The following is a 26,281-nucleotide window of genomic DNA, read 5'->3' on the forward strand; positions in this document are numbered from 1 at the left end:
CGATGTTTGGGTAGTACCTCTTCCATTTCAAAACTTTTTCCCCCTACTGAACATGCCCCTGTCCTTTCTCCTCCCTCCCAGGGGGACCCCAACGTTCCAGCAGGCCAGCTAACGCTCGATGTGGACCTGAATCGGCCTGTGCACCTTCCGGACCTCGAGCACCAGCGCAGTGTGGAGGAGCTGTCTCGCCTGGTGCTGGGGGTGCATGAGGAGGCGCAGCAGGAGGCGCAGAGCCCAGATGTGGCCCCCCAGGGGGTTGCTGCTGGAGATGGGGCTTTGGCCCCCCAGGGGGCTGCTGCTGCGGATGGTGGCGGGGCAGAGGGTCTGGAGTTGGCTATGGAAGCCCAATCAGAGAGCCCCCAGCCTGGGCCCAGTAGCAGCAGCAGCAGTGCTTCCTCGGAGGCCCAGCCCTTTGTCCTGCCTCTGGGGGTCATGGCCCGCAACGAGGTGTACCCCCGTACCTGCAAGATGTGGTGAGTCCATCAATCTCACACGTGTTCAAGTTGTATTGCAAATGTCCTCGTATAGCCAAGAGTGCCTGTGAAATCTAGCTGTATAGCAGAGTGAGATGAGATACTCACACATGCATGTACACTTGTAATAGAATATAATGGTCATTTAGCAGACTCCTTCATCCAAATGGACTTAAAGTTAATGCATGTATTCAGTATATGTTGCCCATGTGGGAGTCAGACCCACACAACTCAAGTGTTACAAGCACAACACTCCGGCCATCTGAAACATTGGATCGCAACATGTAGGCTACGCAACAGGATATCTTGATAGATTTTTTTCTTCATCGATTTCAGTTTCTACGGGACAGGCCTGATTGCCGGCCACGGCTTCACGAGCCCGGAGCGCACGCCTGGCCTCTTTATCCTGTTTGATGAGGACCGCTTCGGCTTCATTTGGCTGGAGCTCAAGTCGTTTAGCCTATACAGCCGCCTGACCGACCAGCTGGCCCACGCCTATGCCCCCAACATGGAGCGCTTTGAGGCTATGCTGCGCAACATGCAGTCCTGGACATCCTGATGGGGCAGACCCACACGTCTCATACAAACACGTTTACTTAGGCCCCTACACACACCCCGATGTGTGCACCTGGAATACCTCTAGGCCCCAAGTTTGTAAACTATAAGTAATGCCCATAGTTTTTTCCTGATTAGATCATGTGGTTAGGAAAAACTCTTGGCCCTAATTATCACTTATGTATGTATATTTTCCCTCTGTAGACCCCGAAAACACGATATTTACCCTCACCGATCCCTGTAGAATCACTACTGTATGCACACACAGCTTTACAACCCAACCACCTCGACTGGACAGAAACAACCTTTAGCCCCCCTACCCCCTAGGCACCTAAAAGTCCACCTAGCCTATCGGAGGGAAATGTGGAGATAGTACCATATCGCTTATTATCTAATTGTCTCTCCCTGTCCAATGTTTCCCCTCTGCTTACCTCCACGTGACCTCAGTATCTCTACTGCTAAGGCATGTCCACAGGTCATATGATATGACACTAAGGCTGCGTTTAAACAGGCAGCCCTATTCTGATATTTTTCCCACTAATTAGTCTTTTGACCAATTTGATCTTTTCACATCAGATCTTTTTCGCAGCTAATCTGACTGGTCAAAATACCAATTAGTAGCTGCCTGTGTAAACCCAGCCAAAGGCTTCCTCAAAAGCTTCTTATTTATTTTTAAACCAAAGAAGAGGATTTGATGACGTTTCATCCCACAAACTCTGGAACAAAGTATCCGTGCCTCTATGACTGCATTTTTAGCCAAATTCTTTTGCTTTTTTTCACTCATTGATCTTTGGACCACTCAGATCAGCTTTGAAAAAGATCTGATGGGATTGGTCAAAAGACCAATTATTGAAAACAAATCAGAATTGGGCTCCCTATGTAAATGCAGCCCATGAGTTCTAACTATATACCATGTCTGCATTGCCTAGGGATTTCCTATTCATTCTACTAAAGCTATTATTGTGTAACTATTTGAATGCCTCATGTTTGGATGCATGCAGCATTTAATTTGTTTAATGCCACCTGTCTCTAATGATCTTATTCACAATCCGATTAAATGCTTTTGGTTTGCTGTATATTGCTTATAGTTTGGTGCACAGATGGCATTATGGAATTGGAAAAGACTGCATCTCAGGCACTTTCACTTTTTTTGTCACTCGGTCAAGGAAAATATACTGTAACTATGTTAATATTACACAATGGGGCATGTGCATATAACAAATGATTACTTTTTATTTGCAAAATACTTCTGATGGATAGTATGTAGTAAAATGGAAATGTTGAATGAATGGAGATTTGAACATTGCGTCTTTGGTACAAGCTTATGCTGTACTGTAGCTGTACCAGCCATTCCTAGTTGGACTGATAGCATTGTTCTTTGAATGCTTTTAATAACAGGGTGTTATAAAGATATTGCAACATCCTCTATAATAATGACCGTTTGCGAAACATTGCACAACACAAAATGTAATTCAAGGTACTCTCATACTTTACATTATTTACATTGTGAAAAATGTGTGTGTGTCTCGCATTAGCCAACAGTGGTGCCCAGGGGGTCTCCTATTGCAAGTGAACTTTTCTAGGCAGGTCAGTGGATGGTTGTCTCTCAACTCCTCTATGGGTCCCTTTCTTTTACTCCTTTCCTTCATGACCACAAATGGCTTGAAGGACCAGGAGGGTTTTTCCACTAATGGCTTTCACCAGTCTTGTCCTGTCACCTGACATGTCAGTGATCATGGAGGGCAGGACATAAGGAAAATAAGCTAGTGGGCAGTATTGAGACAGTCACTATCTCATGGGAGGCTTCATTCAAAGCAGTACTTTTGTATTAGACTACAGCTTTACTAGCATTAGCAAAAAACTAACTCTCTATAGAGAGTAAATAAGTAATATATATTAATGAAAGGAAACTATTTAATAAGTATGTTTGATGTTTTTATTTTTGGGACAACTGTAGACATTTTTTAATCATTGCTTGTTGATTTGTGTTTTGTAAGCACATCGCTCATCTGTTTGTAAGTAACGCTTCTGTTCACCGCTGTTTAAATGAATCACATTTGAGTCTTGCGCTTTGTAAATTGCCAATCCCAGTGGCACGACTCTGCTGGAAACTGTTTGATCTGTTGAACTGCTCTTAATCTGATTTCAGGGAGCTTTGCAGCCTACGTGCTCTTTCTCTTCTCAATAAAAAAAAAAAGAAACAACACATTTTTCCTCTCTTTTTCCACACAATAATGCTGAAATTTTCCATTTAAAATAAGCGCACACATTTGCTCATTCTGCCTCCCTACCTTAAACCCTGACCTTAACCCTTACCCTTGACTTGGGCAGGAGCTCACTGGAGCTGAGTACCTGCACCTCAAATGTTCTACTGCTTGAGCTCCTGTTCCTCTTATAGAATATTATCTCAAAGTATTGTGGAGCTCCTGCACTGAAATATAAAGCCAAAATGAGTACCGGAACTTATCAGTCCAAGTCAAGTACTGCCCTTACTAAACTTAACCAACTTCAACGGGCTGAGACGTCCCAAGGATTCCGGATAGCATTCTAAAGCCTGTCGCATGCTTACCAGTCAAAACAGTTTGCACATATATTATGGCAAAATTCTGTGACGTTTTGGTGTTTGGTAGGTTTATTTTACCTGAGGGAAGCCGAAGTTATGCCCCCTTGTCTGTAGTTGGTCAACTGGACAGACACTGGACAGAGGAACTCTGCCTAGAAGGCCAGCATCCCAGATTCGCCTCTTCACTGTTGACGTTGAGACTGGTGTTTTGCATGTACTATTTAATGAAGCTGCCAGTTGAGGACTTGTGAGGCGTCTGTTTCTCAAACTAGACACTGTAATGTACTTGTTCTCTTGCTCAGTTGTGCACCGGGGCCTCCCACTCCTCTTTCTATTCTGTTTAGAGCCAGTTTGCGCTGTTCTGTGAAGGGAGTAGTACACAGCGTTGTACGAGATCTTCAGTTTCTTGGAAATTTCTCTCATGGAATAGCCGTAATTTCTCAGAATAAGAATAGGCTGATGAGTTTCAGAAGAAAGTTATTTGTTTCTGGCCATTTTGAGCTTGTAATCGAACCCACAAACGCTGATGCTCCAGATACTCAACTAGTCTAAAGAAGGGCAGTTTTATTGCTTCTTTAATCAGGACAAATGTTTTCAGCTGTGCTAACATAATGGTAAAAGGGTTTTCTAATGATCAATTAGCCTTTTAAAATGATAAACTTGGATTAGCTAACACACCGTGCCATTGGAACACAGGAGTGATGGTTGCTGATAATGGGCCTTTGTACGCCTATGTAGATATTCCATTAAAAATCAACCGTTTCCAGCTACAATAGTCATTACAACATTAACAATATCTACACTGTATTTCTGATCAATTTTATGTTATTTTAATGGACAAAAAAATAGCTTTTCTTCCAAAAACAAGGACATTTCTAAGTGACCCCAAACTTTTGAACGTTAGTGTATATTGTAGCTTTTTTCTAATTTTTAAAGTGAAGGTATTTTAAGGGAGTTTGCAAGCACAGAAGTACCCATGCCAAATAGCCAAATGGTTTTGGGAATGGCCAGTAAAAGTTAACATTGATCCACTTAGGCAAAAAGGACAATGTCTGAGTTGAATTCAATAAGAGAAAATATGCAGTTGAAAATAAAGAGAAGGGAGAGCCAGAAAAGTAATGTTTGGGAAAGATTTTAAGTGTTAAAAGACGATGATAGCAGTGCTTATGTTATGTGTGATTGTGAGGCGCTATACAAATTAGACAGTCACAAGAAGGGGATTTCAAATAGGCCTATGGTACGTCAAGAGAACTGTACCCTGCTGTTCTGATGGGTTAAATGGAAACTTAAATCTGGTCACTGACTGTAGGTCTATAACCTCTCCAGTGGAGGCTGGTGGGAGGAGCTATAGGAGGAGGGGCTCGTTGTAATGGCTTGAAGGGAATAAATGGAATGGAGTCAAATGTGGTTTCCATATGTTTGAGTTTTATACCATCCCAAAAATTCCAATCCAGCCATTACTATAGCTCCTCCCACCAGCCTCCTCTGTCATGTAATGTTAAAGACTAACTCATGCAGAATTAAACATTTCTTGCAGTAAAAGTACACACCAAATGTACATTTTGACACAGGAGTAGAGAGATTTCTTTCTTTCAGCATCTTGAAAGAATGTTAATGCACATTTAGGGACCATCTGTAGAGGTGCTATTATCAGCATCATAAAAGCTGATCGTATTTCAACCACTTTAAATATGCATCCAAGCCAAACTGAAATCTTATCAGAAACATGTTGGGTAGTTTTCACAGCTTACAACTGGTCAAACTGCTTTTTGAAAAATTTTCTTATTATTCTGGTGAGCAAGGGTTTATTTAGTCCTCTAGGGCAACATATAATGACAGAAGAGAAGCTGCATGTACAGTGGGGGGGGAAGTATTTGATCCCCTGCTGATTTTGTACGCTTGCCCACTGACAAAGAAAGGATCAGTCTATAATTTTAATGGTAGGTTTATTTGAACAGTGAGAGACAGAATAACAACAAAATCCAGAAAAACGCATGTCAAAAATGTTATAAATTGATTTGCATTTTAATGAGGGAAATACAGTGGGGCAAAAAAGTACTTAGTCAGCCACCAATTGTGCATGTTCTCCCACTTAAAAAGATGAGAGAGGCCTGTAATTTTCATCATAGGTACACGTCAACTATGACAGACAAAATGAGAAGACATTTTTTTAGAAAATCACATTGTAGGATTTTTAATGAATTTATTTGCAAATTATGGTGGAAAATAAGTATTTGGTCACCTACGATTTTAAAATAGCTTTTTGGTGAAAGCACATTTTGCAATATTCTAAGTACATAGCCCAGGCATCACGGGCTCGCTATTTAGACACCCGGCAAGTTTAGCACTCACCATAATCATATTTACTATTATAAAAGTTTGATTACCTTTTGTTGTCTTCGTCAGAATGCACACCCAGGACTGCTACTTCAATAACAAATGTTGGTTTGGTCCAAAATAATCCATCGTTATATCCGAATAGCGCCGTTTTGTTCGTGCGTTCCAGACACTATCCGAAATAGTAAAGAAGTGTCGCGCGCATGGCGCAATTCGTGACAATAAAATTATAAATATTCCATTACCGTACTTCGAAGCATGTCAACCGCTGTTTAAAATCTATTTTTACGCCATTTTTCTCGTAGAAAAGCGATAATATTCCGACAGGGAATCTCCTTTTCGGCAAACAGAGGAAAAAATCCCAAAGGCGGGGGCGGTCGGGTCACGCGCATAAGCCCAGTGTCCCTTGATCGGCCACTTGAGAAAGGCGATAATGTGTTTCAGCCTGGGGCTGGAATGACGACATTCTGTTTTTTCCCGGGCTCTGAGAGCCTATGGAAGACGTGGGAAGTGTCACGTTAGAGCAGAGATCCTTAGTAAAAGATAGAGATGGCAAAGAAGTTCCAGAAATGGTCAGACAGGCCACTTCCTGTAAAGGAATCTCTCAGGTTTTGACCTGCCATTTGAGTTCTGTTATACTCACAGACACCATTCAAACAGTTTTAGAAAATTTAGGGTGTTTTCTATCCATATGTAATAAGTATATGCATATTCTAGTTACTGGGTAGGAGTGGTAACCAGATTAAATCGGGTATGTTTTTTATCCAGCCGTGTCAATACTGCCCCCTAGCCCTAACAGGTTTTAAGACCTTTAAACAGGTCAACATTCACAAGGCCGGTGGACCGGACAGATTACCAGGCTGTGTACTCCCAGCATGCGCTGACCAACTGGCAAGTGTCTTCACTGACATTTTCAACCTCTCCCTGTCTGAGTCTGTAATACCAACATGTTTCAAGCAGACCACCATAGTCCCTGTGCCCAAGAACACTAAGGTAACCTGCCTAAATGACTACCGACCCGTAGCACTCACATCTGTAGCCATGAAGTGCTTTGAAAGGCTGGTCATGGCTCACATCAACACCATTATCCCAGAAACCCTAGACCCACTCCAATTTGCATACCGCCCTAACAGATCCACAGATGACGCAATCTCTATTGCACTCCACACTGCCCTTTCCCAACTGGACAAAAGGAACACCTATGTTCAGACAAGACAGCCTATATTGAGGAGGTCAGAGACCTGGCCGTGTGGTGCCAGGGCAACAACCTCTCCCTCCTTGTGATCAAGACAAAGGAGATGATTGTGGACTACTGGAAAAGGAGGACCGAGCACACCCCCATTCTCATCGACAGGGCTGTAGCGAAACCGGTTGAGAGCTTCATGTTCCTTGATGTCCACATCACCAACAAACTAACATGGCCCAACCACACCAAGACAGTCATGAAGAGGGCATGACGAAACCAATTCCCCCTCAGGACACTGAAAACATTTGGCATGAGTCCTCAGATCCTGAAAAGGTTCTACAGCTGCACCATCACGAGCATCTTGACTGGTTGCATCACTGCCTGGTATGGCAAATGCTCGGCCTCTGACCGCAAGGCACTACAGAGGGTAGTGCGTACGGCCCAGTACATCACTGTGGCCAACTGCCATCCAGGACCTCTATACCAGCCGGTGTCAGAAGAAGGCCTGAAAAATTATCAAAGACTCCAGCCACCCTAGTCATAGACTGTTCTCTCTGCTACTGCATGGCAAGCAGTATCGGAGTGCCAAATCTAGGTCCAAGAGGCTTCTAAACAGCTTCTTCCCCCAAGCCATAAAACTCCTGAACATCTAATCAAATGCCTACCCAGACTATTTGCATTGCCCCCCCCCCCCCCCCCCCCCCCAAGGTGCACTCCAATCAAGTTGTAGAAACATCTCAAGGATGATCAATGGAAATAGGATACACCTGACCTCAATTTCGTGTCTCATAGAAAAGGGTCTGAATACTTATGTAGATAAGGAATTTCTGTTTTTATTTTTAATAATTGTGCAAAAAAGAATTGCTAAAAACCTGTTTTCACTTTGTCATTTTGGGGTTTAGTTTGTAGAATGCGGGATTTTTTATTTTCCCAGAAAATATCCAAGGCATGTCATGCTCGCTACTACTAGAGCCCCGTCAAATCATTCCAGTGAATAGCAATGGGTTGGAAAATGAACAGTCGGTTTTATTCAATGAACAGTCAAATTTGGAAATTCTCCATGTAAATGCTATAAAATCAACTTGGATTAGTAAGGATCAATGAGGTATCTCACTGTAGAATAATGTTTCCTTAAAAGTTCATCTGAGATTCTATTCATACATTCAATGCATCCAAATTATTGTTAAATTGTGCTCTAGGTCATGTACACTGTGCTCATGATCATGCAATGCATACAGATTTAAATTGTTAGCAATAATACTGTATTTGAAGTTTGATTTCAGTTAACAGTCTAAGTTGATAAATGATTTTTTTTGTTGAGACGAGCCTTACAGCTCACTGTGCTTAAACTTCTCTTGAACCAAATGCACTTTCTCAGGGAGGATCTTTGTCATGAAGGTGAAGCGGTCCCTCTTCAGGTGTTGACCAGGTACCTGCTCCAGCCCTATCCCCAGGTAATCTCCTTCTGGTCCGTACTGTGGCCACTGAACTAGGCCGACCCCGTTGGGAGACCTACACACACACACAGTGAAGTTAATAACCTATAACTCTTACCTATTATTTTTGTTTAAACGATGTGTTTTAAAAACATAGAACAAGCTCCTACCCTGTACGAGCAAAGTTGCCCCAGTAACTCATCATGATTCCGCTTAGCTGCTCGTCTTCCTCTGTACATAAGGCTGAAAGAAAGAAATTCATAGTTAGTAAACTCAGCAAAAAAATAAACGTCCCTTTTTCAGGACCCTGTCTTTCAAAGATAATTAGTCAAAATCCAAATAACTTCACAGATCTTCATTGTAAAGGGTTTAAACACTGTTTCCCATGTTCAATGAACCATAAACAATTAATGAACATGCACCTGTGGAAAGGTTGTTAAGACACTAACAGCTTACAGACGGTAGGCAATTAAGGTCACAGATATGAGAACTTAGGACACTAAAGAGGCCTTTCTACTAACTCTGAAAAACAAAAGAAAGATGCCCAGGGTCCCTGCTCATCTGCATGAATGTGCCTTAGGCATGTTGCAAGGAGGCATGAGGACTGCAGATGTGGCCAGGGCAATAAATTGCAATGTCAGTACTGTGAAAGACAGCGCTACAGGGACACAGGACAGACAGCTGATTGTCCTCGCGGTGGCAGACCACGTGTAACAACACCTGCACAGGATCGCTACATCCAAAAATCACACCTGCGGGACAGGTACATGATGGCAACAACAACGGCCCGAGTTACATCAGGAACGCACAATCCCTTCATCAGTGCTCAGACTGTCCGCAATAGGCTGAGAGAGGCTGGACTGAGGGCTTGTAGGCCTGTTGTAAGGCAGGTCCTCACCAGACATCACCGGCAACGTCGCCTATGGGCACAAACCCACCGTCGCTGGACCAGACAGGACTGGCAAAAAGTGCTCTTCACTGAAGAGTCGCGGTTTTGTCTCAGCGAGGGTGATGGTCGGATTCGCGTTTATTGTCGAAGGAATGAGCATTACACCGAGGCCTGTACTCTGGAGCGGGATCGATTTGGAGGTGGAGGGTCCGTCATGGTCTGGGGCGGTGTGTCACAGCATCATCGGACTGAGCTTGTTGTCATTGCAGGCAATCTCAACGTTGTGCGTTACAGGAAAGACGACATCCTCCCTCATGTGGCACCCTTCCTGCAGGCTCATCCTGACATGACCCTCCAGCATGACAATGCCACCAGCCATACTGCTCGTTCTATGTGTGATTTCCTGCAAGACAGGAATGTCAGTGTTCTGCCATGGCCAGCGAAGAGCCCGAATCTCTATCCCATTGAGCACGCCTGGGACCTGTTGGATCGGAGGGTGAGGGCTAGGGCCATTGCCCCCAGAAATGTCTGGGAACTTGCAGGTGCCTTGGTGGAAGAGTGGGGTAACATCTCACAGCAAGAACTGGCAAATCTGGTGCAGTCCATGAGGTGGAGATGCACTGTAGTACTTAATGCAGCTGGTGGCCACACCAGATACTGACTGTTACTTTTGATCCCCCCTTTGTTCAGGGACACATTATTCAATTTCTGTTAGTCACATGTCTGCGGAACTTGTTCAGTTTATGTCTCAGTTGTTGAAACTTGTTATGTTCATATAAATATTTACACATGTTAAGTTTGCTGAAAATAAACGCAGTTGACAGTGAGAGGATGTTTCTTTTTTTGCTGAGTTTAGCTAGTTAGTGGTGAGCGCTTGTATGACAGACTACATGACCAAAACTATGTGGACACCTGTTTGCCAAATATCTCATTCCAAAATCATGGGCATTAATATGTAGTTGGTCTCCCCTTTGCTGCTATTACAGACTCCACTCTTCTGGGAAGGCTTTCCACTAGATGTTGGAAAATTGCTGAGGGGACTTGCTTCCATTCAGCCACAAGAGCATTAGTGAGGTCGGGCACTGATGTTGGGTAATTATGCCTGGCTCGCAGTCAATTAATCCAAAAGGTGTTCAATGGGGTTGAGGCCAATATTCTGTGCAGGCCAGTCAAGTTCTTCCACACCAATCTCGACAAACCATTTCTGTATGGACCTCGCTTTGTGCACGGGGGCATTGCAATGTTGAAACAGGAAAGGGCCATCCCCAAACTGTTGCCACAAAGTAGGAAGCACAGAATCGTCTAGAATGTCATTGTATGCTGTAGTGTTAAGATTTCCCTTCACTGGAACTAAGGGGCCTAGCGCAAACCATGAAAAATAGCCTCAAACCATTATTCCTGCTCCACCAAACTTTACAGTTAGGCCTATGCATTTGGGATCCGCCAAACCCAGATTCGTCCGTCGGACTGCCAGATAGTGAAGCATCATTCATCACTCCAGAGAATGCGTTTCCACTGCTGAAAGAGTCCAATGGCGGCAAGCTTTACACCACTCCAGCCGACACTTGGCATTGTGCATGGCGGTCTTAGGCTGCTCGGCCATAGAAACAATTTCATGAAGCTGCTTCCAGAGGCAGTTTGGAACTCGGTAGTGAGTATTGTAACCGAGGACAGATGATTTTTACGTGCTTCAGCACTCGGCGGTCCTGTTCTGTAAGCTTGTGTGGCCTAGACGTTTCCACTTCACAACAACAGCACTTACAGTTGACCGGGGCAACTCTAGCAGGGCAGAAATTTGACAAACTGACTTATTGGAAAGGTGGCATCCTATGATGGTGCCATGTTGAAGGTCACTGAGCTCTTCCGTATGGCCGTTCTACTGCCAATGTTTGTCTATGGAGATTGCAAGGCTGTGTGCTCGATTTGATATACCTGTCAGCAACGGGTGTGGCTGAAATAGCCGAATCCACAAATTTGAAGGGGTATCCACATACTTTTGTATATATAGTGTACGTTATTTATGGCAAAGATCAGGGGTATTGCAGGTAGAGCATTTCTTTACCATCAATTGTAACATGTGATGTTGTGAAGCAGTATCCAAAAACAAACATAAGCTCATCTCCATGGTCAGACCCAACGAAACTCGGCCTCATCTTCTTAAGCATGCTGGGAGTTTCCTGGAACTCATACAGGTACACAGGCACACCTGCATCTGTTGGGTGGGATAAGACAATAACAATTATGGAAAGATTGCACACAACCATTTCGACAAACTAAGAACATTGATGAAACATAACTGCAAGCAGCCATGGCAGGGTTCGAACTATGGCCCCACAATCAAGACAAATTGGACACATCATTCTAGGATGAGCTACTTTTGTACTCTTACCATGCTTGCCGAATATCAGAACTCAAAATCTAACAGATCATGCAATATGCTTTTGATGTACAGGTTACTACCAAAATAAAGGAAACACTTGAGTAAATGAGTGACACAAAGTATATTGAATGCAGATGCTTCCACACAGGTGTTGTTCCTGAGTTTATTAACATCCCGTCAAGCTTAGGGTCATGTATGAAAATGTACAGTTGGCCATTCTTTTGGCTACCATGGCTAGACTTTGAAAGAAGGGTCCCACAGGAGCATAGGAGGGTTTAAAGTGTGTGTGTGTCTCAGTCACCAGATCTCAACCCAATTGAACAGCGGCGCCTGAGACAGCGTTTTCAAACAAAACGATGATGTAATTTCTCGTGGATGAATCCTTCCAATAGTTCCAGACATTTGTAGAATCTATGCCAAGGTACATTGAAGCTGTTCTGGTGGCTCGTGATGGCCCAACGCGTTATTAAGACACTTTATGTTGGTGTTTCCTTTATTTCGGCAGTTACCTGTATTTTGGACAATTTTTTTATGATGTTGACTACTTTAAACGTCTTCTTCTCCAGAACTACTGGACCAATTGGTACCAAATTTGGTATATAGCTTCTATAGACGCACATCTTTTTCCCCCAGACTCTACCTTAAACAACATGGCCACTATAAGCCAATGAGCTTGCATGATTGTTTTTTCCTGTCCCAACAGCACCACCATAAGGTCAAACCTAGACTCACATCCCTGAGCATGTTTGAAAAATGGAATCGCCGAGTTAAATAGATCAAGAGATATAGCGCCACTGTATGGTGGATCTCAATGTGCGTGCTTATGTTGAGTCTTAAGTGTTTGGAACATGTGTATCAAGTTTTGTTACAATACGAATATTTGTGTCTGATTTATATGCATTTATGTGCCAGACAACGTCCTTGTTAATGTTTATTGGTAAGTAGCGGCCATGGTCCATGGATGCGATATATGAAGTTTCATGCAGATCGGTCATTTGGTGCCAGAGGAGTAGCGTTGTGTTTTTAAAAAATTAAACATGGCGGAAAATCCATCATTTTGGGTTCTTGAGGCAAATTTGTTTCATGTGATGAGACAGATCAATGTACCAAATTTCAGGACTCTAGGTCACACTGGTTAAGGGTGTGACCTTTCAAAAATGTGCATTTTCAATTGCTTGTTATAGCGCCACCATGTGGCCAATTGGCATGGTATTGCGTGAGAGGGTGTGGCCCATGACTCTTTACCGTCATGCAGGGTTGCATCCTCCTAGGCCTTATTATCTCACGGGAATTTGTATCTTTTCAGCAAATTTTGGCCGAACCGGATTAATAACAATCAACGGCAACAAATACAATAGGGTTTCACCCAGCTAAGCTCCTTGAACCTCTAATAATTCATAGATTAAAAGGGAAGTTCAGGATTTTCCAACTTGATTTACAAGAATTTCACTACGCCCGCAGTAACATTTGCTAAATATGTGTATGTGACCAGTAAAAATGTATTTGAATTAGATTTTTGTTGATTTGGTCATGATGAAATGTAGAATATTGGACGGTTCCCCCTATCACTTCCATTGATTTTTATCTAGCAGTGACTAAAGTTAGTTTAAGTTTGTACTGGCTTGGATTAGAGTTTCTCCTGACCCATTGACTACTTTCAGGGTGAGGAAACATCTACATCCACTTTAATGTCCTTGACTCCTGAGCTTACCTCTGTGGAAGCCTGCTGTCGTAAGAGCAGGAATGGTAAACAAAGCATCCCCAACCAGCTCAATGAACCCATCACGGTTTTTAATCCGATCTCCAGAGGTTCCCAGGTATTCATCTGCTATCAGCTCAGTTATCCACTGATCCTTAGGCTGAATGAGACAAAGACCCTTCAGTGTAGCCACATCATGCATTGTAATCAGTAATGAGGCATTTCATCTGAGCAATTTCTTGGTGTGACTGCATATACTTACATCAGGGTAACATAATGCCAAAAGAGGCATGACTTGCTCCCGGTCTATTCCATCCACCCAACCAGGAGGTGCCATCATCTAGGGAGTACAAGGAGTACAACATTCAACCATTGCAATTGGAAAATGAAAATCAAGTCACAGTGACACTTTACATTGTCACTCTTAAAGGGATAGTTCTGGATTTTTGCAATGAGGCCTTTTATCTACTTCCCCAAAGTCAGATGAACTCGTGGATACCATTTTTATGTATCTCAATGCAGTTTGAAAGAAGTTGCAAATTAGCTCTAGCGCAATGATTGGAAGTCTATGGGAACAGCTAACATGCTAGTTAGAATTGGCTTGCGAAACTACCTCTATGTACCTTCATATTGGATGCAGATACATAAAATGGTATCCATGAGTTCATCTGGCTCTAGGGAAGTAGATAAAGGGCATTGCAAAAATCCCAAACGATCCCTTTAAACATGTGTTGCTCTCCTTAGTAACAACATTGTATTAACATTTTACACAGTACGAGTGGAAGGTTTTTTGTTATTACAAAAGTGACTTTTCCCTTATACCACTTGTATATGAATAAAAACATTACTACATTCCTATGCATTTGAAAAGCAATTGCTAAAGAACGATATAACATGTTAATATGGCCTAAAGCTGTTACTATAGTTGTTGAAACCGTCCCTAATTAGCAGAAAGAACAACTTTCTGTTGTTAACTTAATGTTTTTAACTTAGTGTTATCCAAGTCACATCCAATATTCAGTTGTTATACATATTGAAATACATGTTCAAAGCTGACTTACGTTCGCCAGTAGCCAACCTTCGTCAGTATTGGTGCCCGTCATAAACGGCACCTTGTGCATCTCATGGTTATGGAAACTCTCAGTCAACAACTTGGGCAGGAAATGCCCGCCAACAGTCACACCAATTCGCAACATTTGGTTCTTTAAAAAGACAAATGTTGAGAACATAATTATTCAGGGGCTGCCAGATAAAAAGTGCAAAATCACACTGCATTCAAGCAGTATGCCTCTGGGGAAAGTTTAGGCTCAGTACTCGCTCACAAACATGGCTCGCTGGAAAACACTGTAGGCTCTGTTGGGCCGGCTTTAGCCTTTTGGATGCCCTAAGCGAGATTTGGTTATGGGGCTTCACACCTTGTGGCAAAATATGTTGGTGGCCCCCCCTCTTGATGGTGGAGATAAATATTTTTGTTTTAAAGTACATTTCCAGCAATTCTACACATTATGCCATAAGGTGTAAAGAAAATATTGCAGTTTTAAAGCACCATTTCTGCAATTCTACACATTTTGCCATGGGGTGGAGAGAAAACATTGCACTTTTAGAACAGTCAAGCAAATATACTTATTTTGCCATGGGTCAAAGAGAAAAAAATGTAGATTTCCTGCATATTTTCTGCAATTCTACCCATTTTGCCATGGGGTGGAAATCTATTTGTGCAGTTTTAAAGCTAATTTCCTGCAATTCTACAGATTTTGTAATGACTTATGCCATGTTATTGTGATATCTGAGTGAAAATGAACAACAAAATCCTTTGTCGATATTTAGCCATGATTACTACAAGTTTAGATAACTGGCTAGACTAAATATGTTGACTGTCAGTGACTGGCATAACAAGAGAAAATGGCACCTGGTGTATTCTACTATTCTTACTCTCAATAGTAAGCAGAGACCCTGACTGAGTTACAAATAAAAAAGGTAATATAACTGAGCCTAAAAGTTTGTTGTGGCTTTTATATCAGAGAACAGTGCTCATAATTCTGGTGTCAAGGACATCTCACCTGTTTATGAACATTAACTATGTCATCAGCAGTCATCTTCTCCACACAGTCTGCAATCTGCTCTGTGTTGCTGCTGTTACAGCCCAATATGGTTGCCACCATCTATGACACAAACAAAATAATCACTTGCCATGGTTGTGGTGAAAAATAGGAAATTGATGGTGTGATGTATACCTATGACAGTGTTGACCTTTTTTTGTGGAGAGAAAGAGTTTTAAAATACCTGGGCCACAGACAGGGGGTCGGAATGTATGATAGCGTCCATAGCTGCAGTACCACTCTCAGCTATCGCACGATGGAACAGACCAGCAGACAACGGTGAATGAAGCTAGCAAAAAAGAAAAAATGTTTAGATCCTGTTCAACAGCACAAACAATCTGTGTGTGTGTGTGTGTGTGTGTGTGTGCGCGGATCCTCACCAGTAATGACACACTCACTCCACCAGCAGACTCTCCAAATATGGTGACCGACTTGGAGTCGCCCCCAAAGTTGTGGATGTGCTCCTGGACCCACCGCAAAGCTTCCACCTGGTCAAGTAGTCCCATGTTCCCTGGGGCATACTTGTCTCCTGTGCTGTATGGAAGAGATGGGAAACTTAAGTCAAATAATGTCTTCAACATAGACCCAAAACAGGTGAAATAGACATCAAATACACTCATTAACTATGCCACCAAAATTAACTTTACAGTGTTGATCAGTGGTGGAAAAAGTACCCAGTTGTTATACTTGAGGAAAAGTAAAGATACCTTAAATAGAAAATCACTCAAGTGAAAGTCACCCAGTAAAATCCTACTTGAGTAAAAGTAAAAAAGTATTTGGTTGTAAATATACTTAAGTATCAAAAGTAAATGTAAATCCTAAAGTATTAAAAGTAGAGTTATAAATCATTTCAAATTCCTTATATTAAGCAAACCAGAGGGCACAATTTTCTTTTTCTTTTTGTATTTACAGATAGCCAGGGGCACACTCCAACATAATTTACAAACAAAGCATTTGTGTTTAGTGACTCAGCCAGATCAGATACAGTAGATATGACCAGGGATATTCTCTTTAAGTGTGTGAATTAGACCCTTTTCCTGTCCTGTTAAGCATTCAAAATGTAATTAGTACTTTTGAGTGTCAGGGAAAATGTATGGAGTAGAAAGTACATTATTTTCATTAGGAATGTAGTGGAGTAAAAGTAAAAGTTGTCAAAAATATAAATAATAAAGTACAGATACCCAAAAAAACTGCTTATGTAGTACTTTAAAGTATTTTTACTTAAGTACTTTACACCACTGGTGTTGATACTGAAAACCCATTGGTCATTAAGAATGAAAGCCTATCCAACTGACATACAAGAGACAAAATTCACAAATTCTAAAGCACAACAGCAGAGTCATGTCTTAAGTGTAAAACTAAGTGACTCAATGATTCATGCCTTCTGGGAGTCCGATAAAGTAGGTAGAAAGTTGGCTGTCAGAAGTTTTACAATATATGTTCTTTTAATCCATCTATCTGCATATTTCAATACATGGCATATGAGGCTGCAGAAAGATACCCAATGGGGTTGGACCGTTGTAGTGAATACTCAGGGAGAAAAAGGTGTAGATTCACTCGCAGAGCGCGGCAGGTGTTTAATACACCTTCACAGAAGGAAGGAATCATGGTTACAGGCAGGCAATGGTCATACACAGATAGGCAAACGGGCAGGGGAATCAAAACTAGCCTCTTACATCTAGACGTTCCGCTAGCGGAACACCTGCTCCAATATCCAATGATGGGCGTGGCGCGAATTACCAATTCCTCTAAAATCCGAAAACTTCCATTTTTCAAACATATGATTATTTTACAGCATTTTAAAGACAAGACTCTCGTTAATCTAACCACACTGTCCGATTTCAAAAAGGCTTTACAGCGAAAGCAAAACATTAGATTATGTCAGCAGAGTACCCAGCCAGAAATAATCAGACACCCATTTTTCAAGCCAGCATATAATGTCACCAAAACCCAGAAGACAGCTAAATGCAGCACTAACCTTTGATGATCTTCATCAGATGACAACCCTAGGACATTATGTTATACAATGCATGCATGTTTTGTTCAATCAAGTTCATATTTATATCAAAAAACAGCTTTTTTACATTAGCATGTGACGTTCAGAACTAGCATACCCCCGCAAACATCCGGTGAATTTACTAAATTACTCACGATAAACGTTCACAAAAAACATAACAATTATTTTAAGAATTATAGATACAGAACTCCTCTATGCACTCGATATGTCCGATTTTAAAATAGCTTTTCGGTGAAAGCACATTTTGCAATATTCTCAGTAGATAGCCCAGCCATCACGGCTAGCCATTTAGACACCGACCAAGTTTAGCCCTAATCAAACTCCAATTTACTATTACAAAAGTTTCATTACCTTTGTTGTCTTCATCAGAATGCACTCCCAGGACTGCTACTTCAATAACAAATGTTGGTTTGGTCCAAAATAATCCATCGTTATATCCAAATTGCGGCGTTTTGTTCGTGCATTCCAAGACACTATCCGAAATGGTAAATCAGGGTCGCGAGCATGGCGCAATTCGTGACAAAAGATTTCTAAATATTCCATACCGTACTTCGAAGCATGTCAACCGCTGTTTAAAATCCATTTTTATGCCATTTTTCTCGTAAAAAAGCGATAATATTCCGACCGGGAATCTCCGTTTAGCTAAACAGACAAAGGAAAACAAAGCTTTCGGTCGACGCGGGCACGAGCCTGAGTCTCACAGTACTGTAACCAGCCACTACCCAAACGCGCTACTTTGTTTCAACCAGAGCCTGCAAAGCCACGATTCAGCATTTTGCCGCCTTCTGAGAGCCCATGTGAGCCGTAGAAAGTGTCACGTAAGAGCAGAGATCCCCTGTAATTGATAGAGATAATCAACAAGGCCAAGAAATGGTCAGACAGGGTACTTCCTGTACAGAATCTTCTCAGGTTTTGGCCTGCCAAATGAGTTCTGTTATACTCACAGACACCATTCAGTGTTTTCTATCCAAAGCTAATAATTATATGCATATTCTAGTTTCTGGGCAGGAGTACTAATCAGATTAAATCGGGTACGTTTTTTATCCGTCCGTGAAAATACTGCCCCCTAGCCATAACAGGCTAGGACTGAAGGCAATTACTGGTTCTCACAAACGAGCTAGGAAAAGGCTTAGTAGAGTCAAAACGAACAATATCTCACAATGGCACAAACAGAATGAACTGAACTAAATAAGGAGCTGATGAGACCAGTTGAGTAACTAACACAGGTGAAATCAATGAACAAGAATGAAAGACAGGGCTATGTTCAAGAACACAAAGAAACAACACAATGTTGACTAAGAAAATAAATACAGAACCTTACAACTGTACTTTTTTTTCAAATCTAATGACCCTCCATTGTTAAGACAGTGGATGAATCAAATGCATTATTATCTAAATATTGAAAACATTTGGGCTAGAGAGACAAACAAAATAGTAAAATTTGAAGCCATAAAATATTACAAGCACTTGCAAAGGATGAGGAAGGAGTGAAAATATTATTGTGAGATGGGCAGCATGGGTGTTGATACGGGGGGAACATGTTGGTCTGAGCAAGTGTGATGTCATTAATGTCTGTAGAAATGAATGTACGTAAATGTTAAGTTGTCTATTATCTTTGTCTATTTTTGTATTGTAAGAAAAAATAATAATTAAAGGTGTTGTGCCAAATGCTTGTCAATGACGGCTGCAGAAAAGTTGGTTCCATTTGTGTGTGGTTCAGTAGTGGTTCAGTCTTACCTGAAGAACCCCAGCAGTCCCAAACGGTATTGGATCAGCACCACAACCACATCCTGGTATGCAGCCAAAGCAGAACCATCATATGTTGATGCAGAGCCCATGATGAATCCGCCACCATGGATCCAAACCATGACCTGAGAAACACAAGCAATACATGCTGATCATCTGAACACAAGCTGTACCAGAGTGATTGATGATTAATTGATTAGGGGCCTACACCGCGCATCAATTTTGCCCCAAAAACATTTTTTTTTTTTTTTTTTAGGAACTCAGTCTGGGTCTCAACTTAATATTAAGAGTTAGAATAGTAGAATACACAATGTGCAATTTCAAACTTCTGTTGTGCATCAGCAGTTTTTCTCTTGTTAGGTCAGTCACTGACTTTACATCCGCATTGCTCACTTTTGGGGGTTTTAGGCTGGGTTTCTGTATAAGCACTTCATGACGTCTGCTGATCTATAAAGGGCTCAATAAATACATTTGTTTGATTGAATGACAATTAGTCTAGCAGCCAGCTATCTAAACTTGTAGCAATCATGGTTGAATTACCAACTGGGTTGCCCCCATTGATTTTGTTAGTCACCCTCACTCATATAGAATATTCAAAACTACAAACATTTCTCTCCACCCCATGGCAAAATGAGTAGAATTGCATGAAACGAATTGCTAAATCTTCGTTTCGCTGTCAAGAGTATTTTGCTAAGCAAGATGGAAGTGCCCCTCAACAAACTTTTGCTTAGGGCCCCAAAACGCTAGCGGCAGTTCTGACTGCAGTTCTGACTGTATGGATGAGGGTGTCATGACCCCCATAAATACCTTTCCCCTTTTTCCTCTCTCTACTCGACCGATGTGACTATTGAAAATCCCTTTGTTAACATGGAGAGTCTGGTGACATCAAAAGATGGGAAACAGAACCATATTTCGGTAATCCAACCAGTTGAAAATATGCGTTGGTACTTAATGAATATGATCTCAGATCAGTTGTTGTCTGAGACATTATTACTAATAACAGGATGACATAAACTGTATCTTGGAAAGTCGACACATTCTAGTTATCAGATCCACATGGAATGCAATTTGTGCAATTTAAATGTTTAAATATGAAACTATTTGTGAATCTGAAAAAATACATGTAATTTTAGAGAGAATTTTGAGAGAACGGTTTGTCAGAAGAACACCACACTGCTCACTCAAAGAGGACCCGCCCATGTGAACAGACACTGGGTGTAAACTATGAAACACAGCCCTCTCTCCCAATCCTATATAAGTCCCTTGACGAAAATGTAACTTTCTGTTCCGAGGATGTTAGGATAACAGTCCTACGTTAAAAGGGCTCAGATAATAACCTGTTCCAAGGACGTGTGGACTTGAGGTCCCCACGTTGAAAGAACAAAGACCACCTACAGAACTAAGCCAACCTTAGAGAACCTAACGAAATTAGCATCGAATTTCAATGTGAAGGTGACGGAAGGATGAATTTTGACTATACAAGCCAGAATATAGCATAGCAAAGCAGAACTTTGAACTCTTATTCACTAAAGAAGTGATACCTCCTAGCCGTCGCGTTAGCGCAGCAACTGTAGACTTGGGCTAGGAGAGGACGGACAGAGTATATATTCTACCACAAGACGACGGTACTACCAAGTCTCCATTTTACCATCATACATTCTTCAAAGGACAACCCGGCCTCCCATCTATGACCAACCGATCGAAGCGCAGCTCAGAGTAAATATTTATTGCATTTTCCTTTTTCAAATGGGCGGTAATTTAGAATGCATAAGATACTGTATTTACGATAGAATAGCTGCCTACGGGCCGATAGAGACATAGCTTCTCCCTTTGTTCCTCAGTCTTCCCGCTCTTTCATTCAAAACCCCACCCGCCTTTCTTTGTGTAACCAGCTGTCATATCTGATCCGTCCGCTAGGGACGTTTTTCTTTATGACATAATTTGTAATCAATGTATGATACATTCTGTGTATATATAATTCTGTGTGATTATTTAGGTATTTAGTAAATAAATAATTAAACCAAATTTTGTATTGCTGATTAAAGTTGTTAGCCAGGGTTTGTGAAGATAACCAAAAATGTACAACTTTCAGATGAGACTAAACAAGGTGACGATTAAATATTGACTGCTATTGATGTAAAAGATTACTAGGTCTTTAAGAGTTTATTTGGAAGATAACAGCTCTATAAACATTATTTCGTGGTGCCCCGACTTTCTAGTTAATTACATTCACCTGATTAGCTTAATCAGGTAATATGAATTACAGAGAAAGGGTTTTATAGAATAGCATGTCATATCACTTGACCCGGCATAGCCAAAGACACGACAAAGGTAAGCAGACCCCCCAGCCACTGCGGCCCCTCATGATAAAATCAGATTTTCTTGTGGCCCCCAGCCCCATCAAAGTTGCCCATCTATGGCCTAGTTGAATCCTGTGTGGTAGTGCATGGCTAGAAAAAATATGTGCACCTCTTTGGGTACCCAGGACCAAGACTTGATAACACAAAGTTATCATCTGTGTGTGTCTGCTATTAAACTTACAGGAAGCTTGGTATTCTCAGCAGGTTTAGCCGGGGTGTATATGTTGAGGTAAAGACAATCTTCTGACACTACTGGGATTTCCACTTTGATTGACCAATTGAACGCGAGGTCTACTGTAAGCTGTCTGTCTTGAAGACACCTGTAAAACATGAAACACCTTTTAATGTCCAGGTTTCACCAGGTCTCTGTGCGCATTGTGTGAGCCAGGTAGTGGTTTGGTTTGCACATTCTGCTTGCCTCACTGTGTACATTGACTGTGCTTGATTTGTTGATTTATCAAATTATTTACTGATTGTTGATCTAACCTTTCTTCAACCAACCAAGAACTTCCTTGAGATGAATTGTTTGGTCATGACCTTGCTGGGACTTACACGAGAGGCTGCTGGGTGGCGTCCCTCACTCCCTCCCATCCCTCCACAGGCTGGGGCGGGGCCAGTCTCAGGGGGCCAACAGGTGGTTTGGCAAACGGCACACCCAGGTAGGCCTGAACCACCGGCTCCTTCCCCTTTACGCTCACATACTGCCCTCTCAGTCCCCCCAGTTTGGTCTGGACCACTGGCCCAGTTTTTGGCCTGTTGAGAAATCCCCAGTTGACATTGCTTTACAAGAACTCTGAATGATGTTCTTCAGTGGAACATGACAATGTCGGAGGTAAGGATACATTCAGAAAACACACAACAAATATAACAAAACAGGCATTGGATTGCAGCTACAAGGACAGAGAAAGCAGGGAAGGCCATAAAACAACTAGAAATACTCCACTTTAAAAGAACAAAAGCCCTTCGGCTGAAAAGAGTAGGCTTAGGAGCCCTGGTGGATGCCCTATCATCCTAAGGGGACTAAGAGGATTAAGTCAAGCAAGTCAAGTAGTCACTGTTTTAACTCAAGGAATTTCATCAGTCAAATTATTCATTCCAGTAAGGAAATGGTATTTGTTTGGATCAAGGGTAATATAAGGGAATAAAATGAGTACACCCGTGTCCAAAACAAAGGCCCCAGCTCTTGACACCATGAAGTTTTTCCCCATACATAAATTAAACCGGTGCGATTACAAATCGGATGAAGAGGAAGAATTGGATGAAACGGCATCCGACACAAGGTCAGATTGCTCAAAACTGTAAATCACAAAGAAAGAAATGGTACTAAGTTGTCCCACATCTCCCTGATATACAGTGCATTCGGAGAGTGTTCAGACCTCTTGACTTTTTCCACATTTTGTTACATTACAGTCGTATTCTAAAATGGATTAAAACCTACACACAATCTACACACAATAACCCATAATGACAAAGCAAAGAACAGGTTGACATTTTTGCACATTTATAAAAAAGAAAATATAAAAAAATATCACATTTACATAAGTATTCAGACCCTTTACACAGTACTTTGTTGAAGCACCTTTGGCAGCGATTACAGCCTCAAGTCTTGGCTTTGACGCTACAAGCTTGGCACACCTGTATTTTCTCCTATTCGTCTCTGCAGAGTTGCTGCACAGCTATTTTCAGGTCTTTTCAGAGATGTTCGATCGGGTTCAAATCCGGGCTCTGGGTGGGCCACTCAAGGACATTCAGAGACTTGTCCCGAGGCCACTCCTGCGTTGTCTTGGCTGTGTGCTTAGGGTCGTTGTCCTGTTGGAAGGTGAACATTCACCCCAGTCGGAGGTCCTGAGTGCTGTGGAACAGGTTTTCATCAAGGATCTCTCTGAGCTCTAGCAAAATTCCTTTGACCTCATGGCTTGGTTTTTGCTCCGACATGCACTGTCAATTGTGGGATCTTATATAGACAGGTGTGTGTCTTTCCAAATCATGTCCAATCACCTGAATTTACCAAAGGTGGTCTCCAATCAAGTTGTAGAAACATCTCAAGGATGATCAATGGAAACAGGATGCACTTGAGCTCAATTTTGAGTCTCATAGCAAAGGGTCTGAATACTTATGTAAATAAGGTATTTCTGTACCAAATTTAACCTGTTTTCACTTTGTCATTATGAGGTATTGTGTGTAGATTGATGAGGACATTTTTTTACTTAATGCATTTTAGAATAAGGTTGTAACATAACAACACGTGGAAAAAGGGAAGGGGTCGGAATACTTTCCGAATGCACCGTAAATGAATATAAATAAAATAATGGCACCCTACAGATCACTTTGCTCCATCTTCTCTCGACCCAAACGCAGTTTCTCAGGAACAGTCTGTGTCAGGAAGGTGAAGCGGTCCCTCTTCAGGTGTTGACCAGGTACCTGCTCCAGCCCTATCCCCAGGTAATCTCCTTCTGGTCCGTACTGTGGCCACTGAACCAGGCCGGCCCCATTAGGAGACCTCCACACACACACACACACACACACACACACACACACACACACACACACACACACACACACACACACACACACACACCACACACACACACACACACACACACACACACACACACACACACACACACACACAATTGTAAATAATACTCTGTTCCTACATATTCATTTCGTTCTACAGATACAGTGGCAGCAAAATATATTAGCACCCTTACACTTTTCTTAAATAGTTCCATAGCTCTTGTCAAATAAGTGAGAATTTTTTGTATAATTGTGACGTGGTGGAGTTGGACCCAGGTGCAGAGAATGGACCAGACGAGGAATCAATGGTTTAGGATAAACGTAAATACTTTACTGAAAATAAGGTAACAGAAGGATCACAGTAATACTGAAAAAACAACAAAGGAGAGACTCACCGATGGAGAGGAGACACTCACCGATGGAGAGGAGACATTCACCGATGCCCCCAACAGAGAGCAGAAGGTCTTCCAATACCGTGAGACGAACCGGGGCCCCCGATCATGTGAGACCATGTCCTGGGGAAGTCCGTGTAGTCGAAAGACATAGGTAATCATGAGATCAGCGGTCTCCTTCGCTGATGGCAACTTGGGTAAGAAGATGAAATGGGCTGCCTTGGAGAACCGATCGACGACCGCCAGGATAGTGGTAAGCCCTTGAGATGGAGGTAGCCTAGTTATAAAGTCTCCCGACAGATGAGACCAGGGCCAGCTGGGGATGGGCAGAGGTTGGAGTAACCCGGCTGGTCACTGACGTGAAGACTTGCTTTGGGCACAGATGGAACAGGCCGCAACAAAGGATCTCACATCCTCATTGATGTTGGGCCACCATTATTTCTGCCTCAGGAACTCTAGTGTCCGATTAACCCCTGGATGCCCAGTTAATTTAGAGGAGTGTCCCCATTGTAGCACTCGGGACCGGGCTGATCGCGGAATGTAAAGTCTGTTAGTGGGTCCCCCACCGGGGTCAGATTCTCAGGTCTGGGCTTGTCGGACCGTGGTCTCAATACTCCATATCACAGGGGCCACAATGCATAAGCAGGGGATGATGGGCTCGGGGTCTCTCTCCTCGTTAGAGACATCGTGTTGGCAGGACAGGGCGTCTGCTTTCTGATTCTTGGATCCCGGGCGATAGGCTAGTGTGAAATCAAACCTGTTAAAAAACAGAGCCCACCTAGTCTGGCGAGCGTTCAACCTCTTGGCTTCTTGAATGGAGATCAAGTTCTTATGGTCCGTCCAGATCACAAAAGGATGAGGTGCCCCCTCCAACCAGTGTCTACACCCCTCAAGGGCCCACTTAACTGCCAAGAGCTACCGGTTGCCTACATCGTAGTTGCGTTCTGCTGGCGAGAACCGTTTGGAGAGAAAGGCGCATGGGTGCAGTTTCTTGTCCTCCTAATTCTGCTGTGAAAGGACCGCCCCCACTCCGGTGTCCAAGGCATCCACCTCCACCACAAAGGGACAAGTCAGATCAGGATGAACGAGGATGGGTCCAGAGGTGAAACGTTCCTTGAGCTCCATGAATGCCCTGTCAGCCTCGGGGTCCAGCAAAAACAGGTCTGGGACTTACGGGTTAGGACCGTGAGAGGCGCTGCCACCACACTAAAGTTGCGTATAAAACGCCTGTAAAAATAGGCAAACCTGAGGAACATCTGGACCTGCTTGAGTGAGGTGGGACGGGGCCAGTCGGCGACCGCCTCAATCTTAACAGGATCCATTTGGATGCCTGCAGTAGAGATAATGTAACCCAGGAAGGAAACTTGGGATACGTGGAACTCTTCTCTATCTTGACATATAGTTGACTCTGCAGGAGGCGTCTCAGGACTTGGCGAACATGCAGTATGTCTTCTTGAAGGGTCTTGGAGAAGATCAGGATCTCATCGAGGTAAACAAAAACGAACCGATTCAACATATCCCTAAGAGTGTCATTGACCAATGCTTGAAAGACTGCCGGTGAGTTTGATAATCCGAAGGGTATGACTAAATACTCATAGTGGCCACTAGGGGTGATTCTCACCAGATTGTAAG

The 26,281-nt window shown here is 42.5% G+C and overlaps 2 protein-coding genes across 2 annotated transcripts in view; one reads left to right on the forward strand and one right to left on the reverse strand.

The window, feature by feature from the left end:
• The window catches only part of LOC106561277 (F-box only protein 31), a 31,760-nt gene extending 28,528 nt beyond the window's left edge, over positions 1-3,232 (forward strand). Inside the window, exons 8-9 of the mRNA XM_014125054.3 lie at positions 82-473; positions 810-3,232. Of these exons, the coding sequence (XP_013980529.1) occupies positions 82-473; positions 810-1,032 (615 nt within the window). The 3' untranslated portion in view covers positions 1,033-3,232. The remainder of the gene's footprint in view (positions 1-81; positions 474-809) is intronic.
• A 4,887-nt stretch (positions 3,233-8,119) lies between these two features.
• The window catches only part of ces2b (carboxylesterase 2b), a 38,838-nt gene continuing 20,676 nt past the window's right edge, over positions 8,120-26,281 (reverse strand). Inside the window, exons 13-25 of the mRNA XM_014125050.3 lie at positions 24,061-24,240; positions 22,293-22,493; positions 21,922-22,060; positions 19,372-19,505; positions 15,998-16,151; positions 15,802-15,906; positions 15,579-15,680; positions 14,580-14,720; positions 13,781-13,858; positions 13,531-13,678; positions 11,502-11,651; positions 8,721-8,793; positions 8,120-8,626 (exon numbers count right to left, since the gene is read on the reverse strand). Of these exons, the coding sequence (XP_013980525.3) occupies positions 8,443-8,626; positions 8,721-8,793; positions 11,502-11,651; positions 13,531-13,678; positions 13,781-13,858; positions 14,580-14,720; positions 15,579-15,680; positions 15,802-15,906; positions 15,998-16,151; positions 19,372-19,505; positions 21,922-22,060; positions 22,293-22,493; positions 24,061-24,240 (1,789 nt within the window). The 3' untranslated portion in view covers positions 8,120-8,442. The remainder of the gene's footprint in view (positions 8,627-8,720; positions 8,794-11,501; positions 11,652-13,530; positions 13,679-13,780; positions 13,859-14,579; positions 14,721-15,578; positions 15,681-15,801; positions 15,907-15,997; positions 16,152-19,371; positions 19,506-21,921; positions 22,061-22,292; positions 22,494-24,060; positions 24,241-26,281) is intronic.

Source organism: Salmo salar, chromosome 10 (genome assembly GCF_965601325.2).
Source record: "Salmo salar chromosome 10, fSalSal1, whole genome shotgun sequence".
Taxonomy (NCBI): Eukaryota; Metazoa; Chordata; class Actinopteri; order Salmoniformes; family Salmonidae; genus Salmo; species Salmo salar.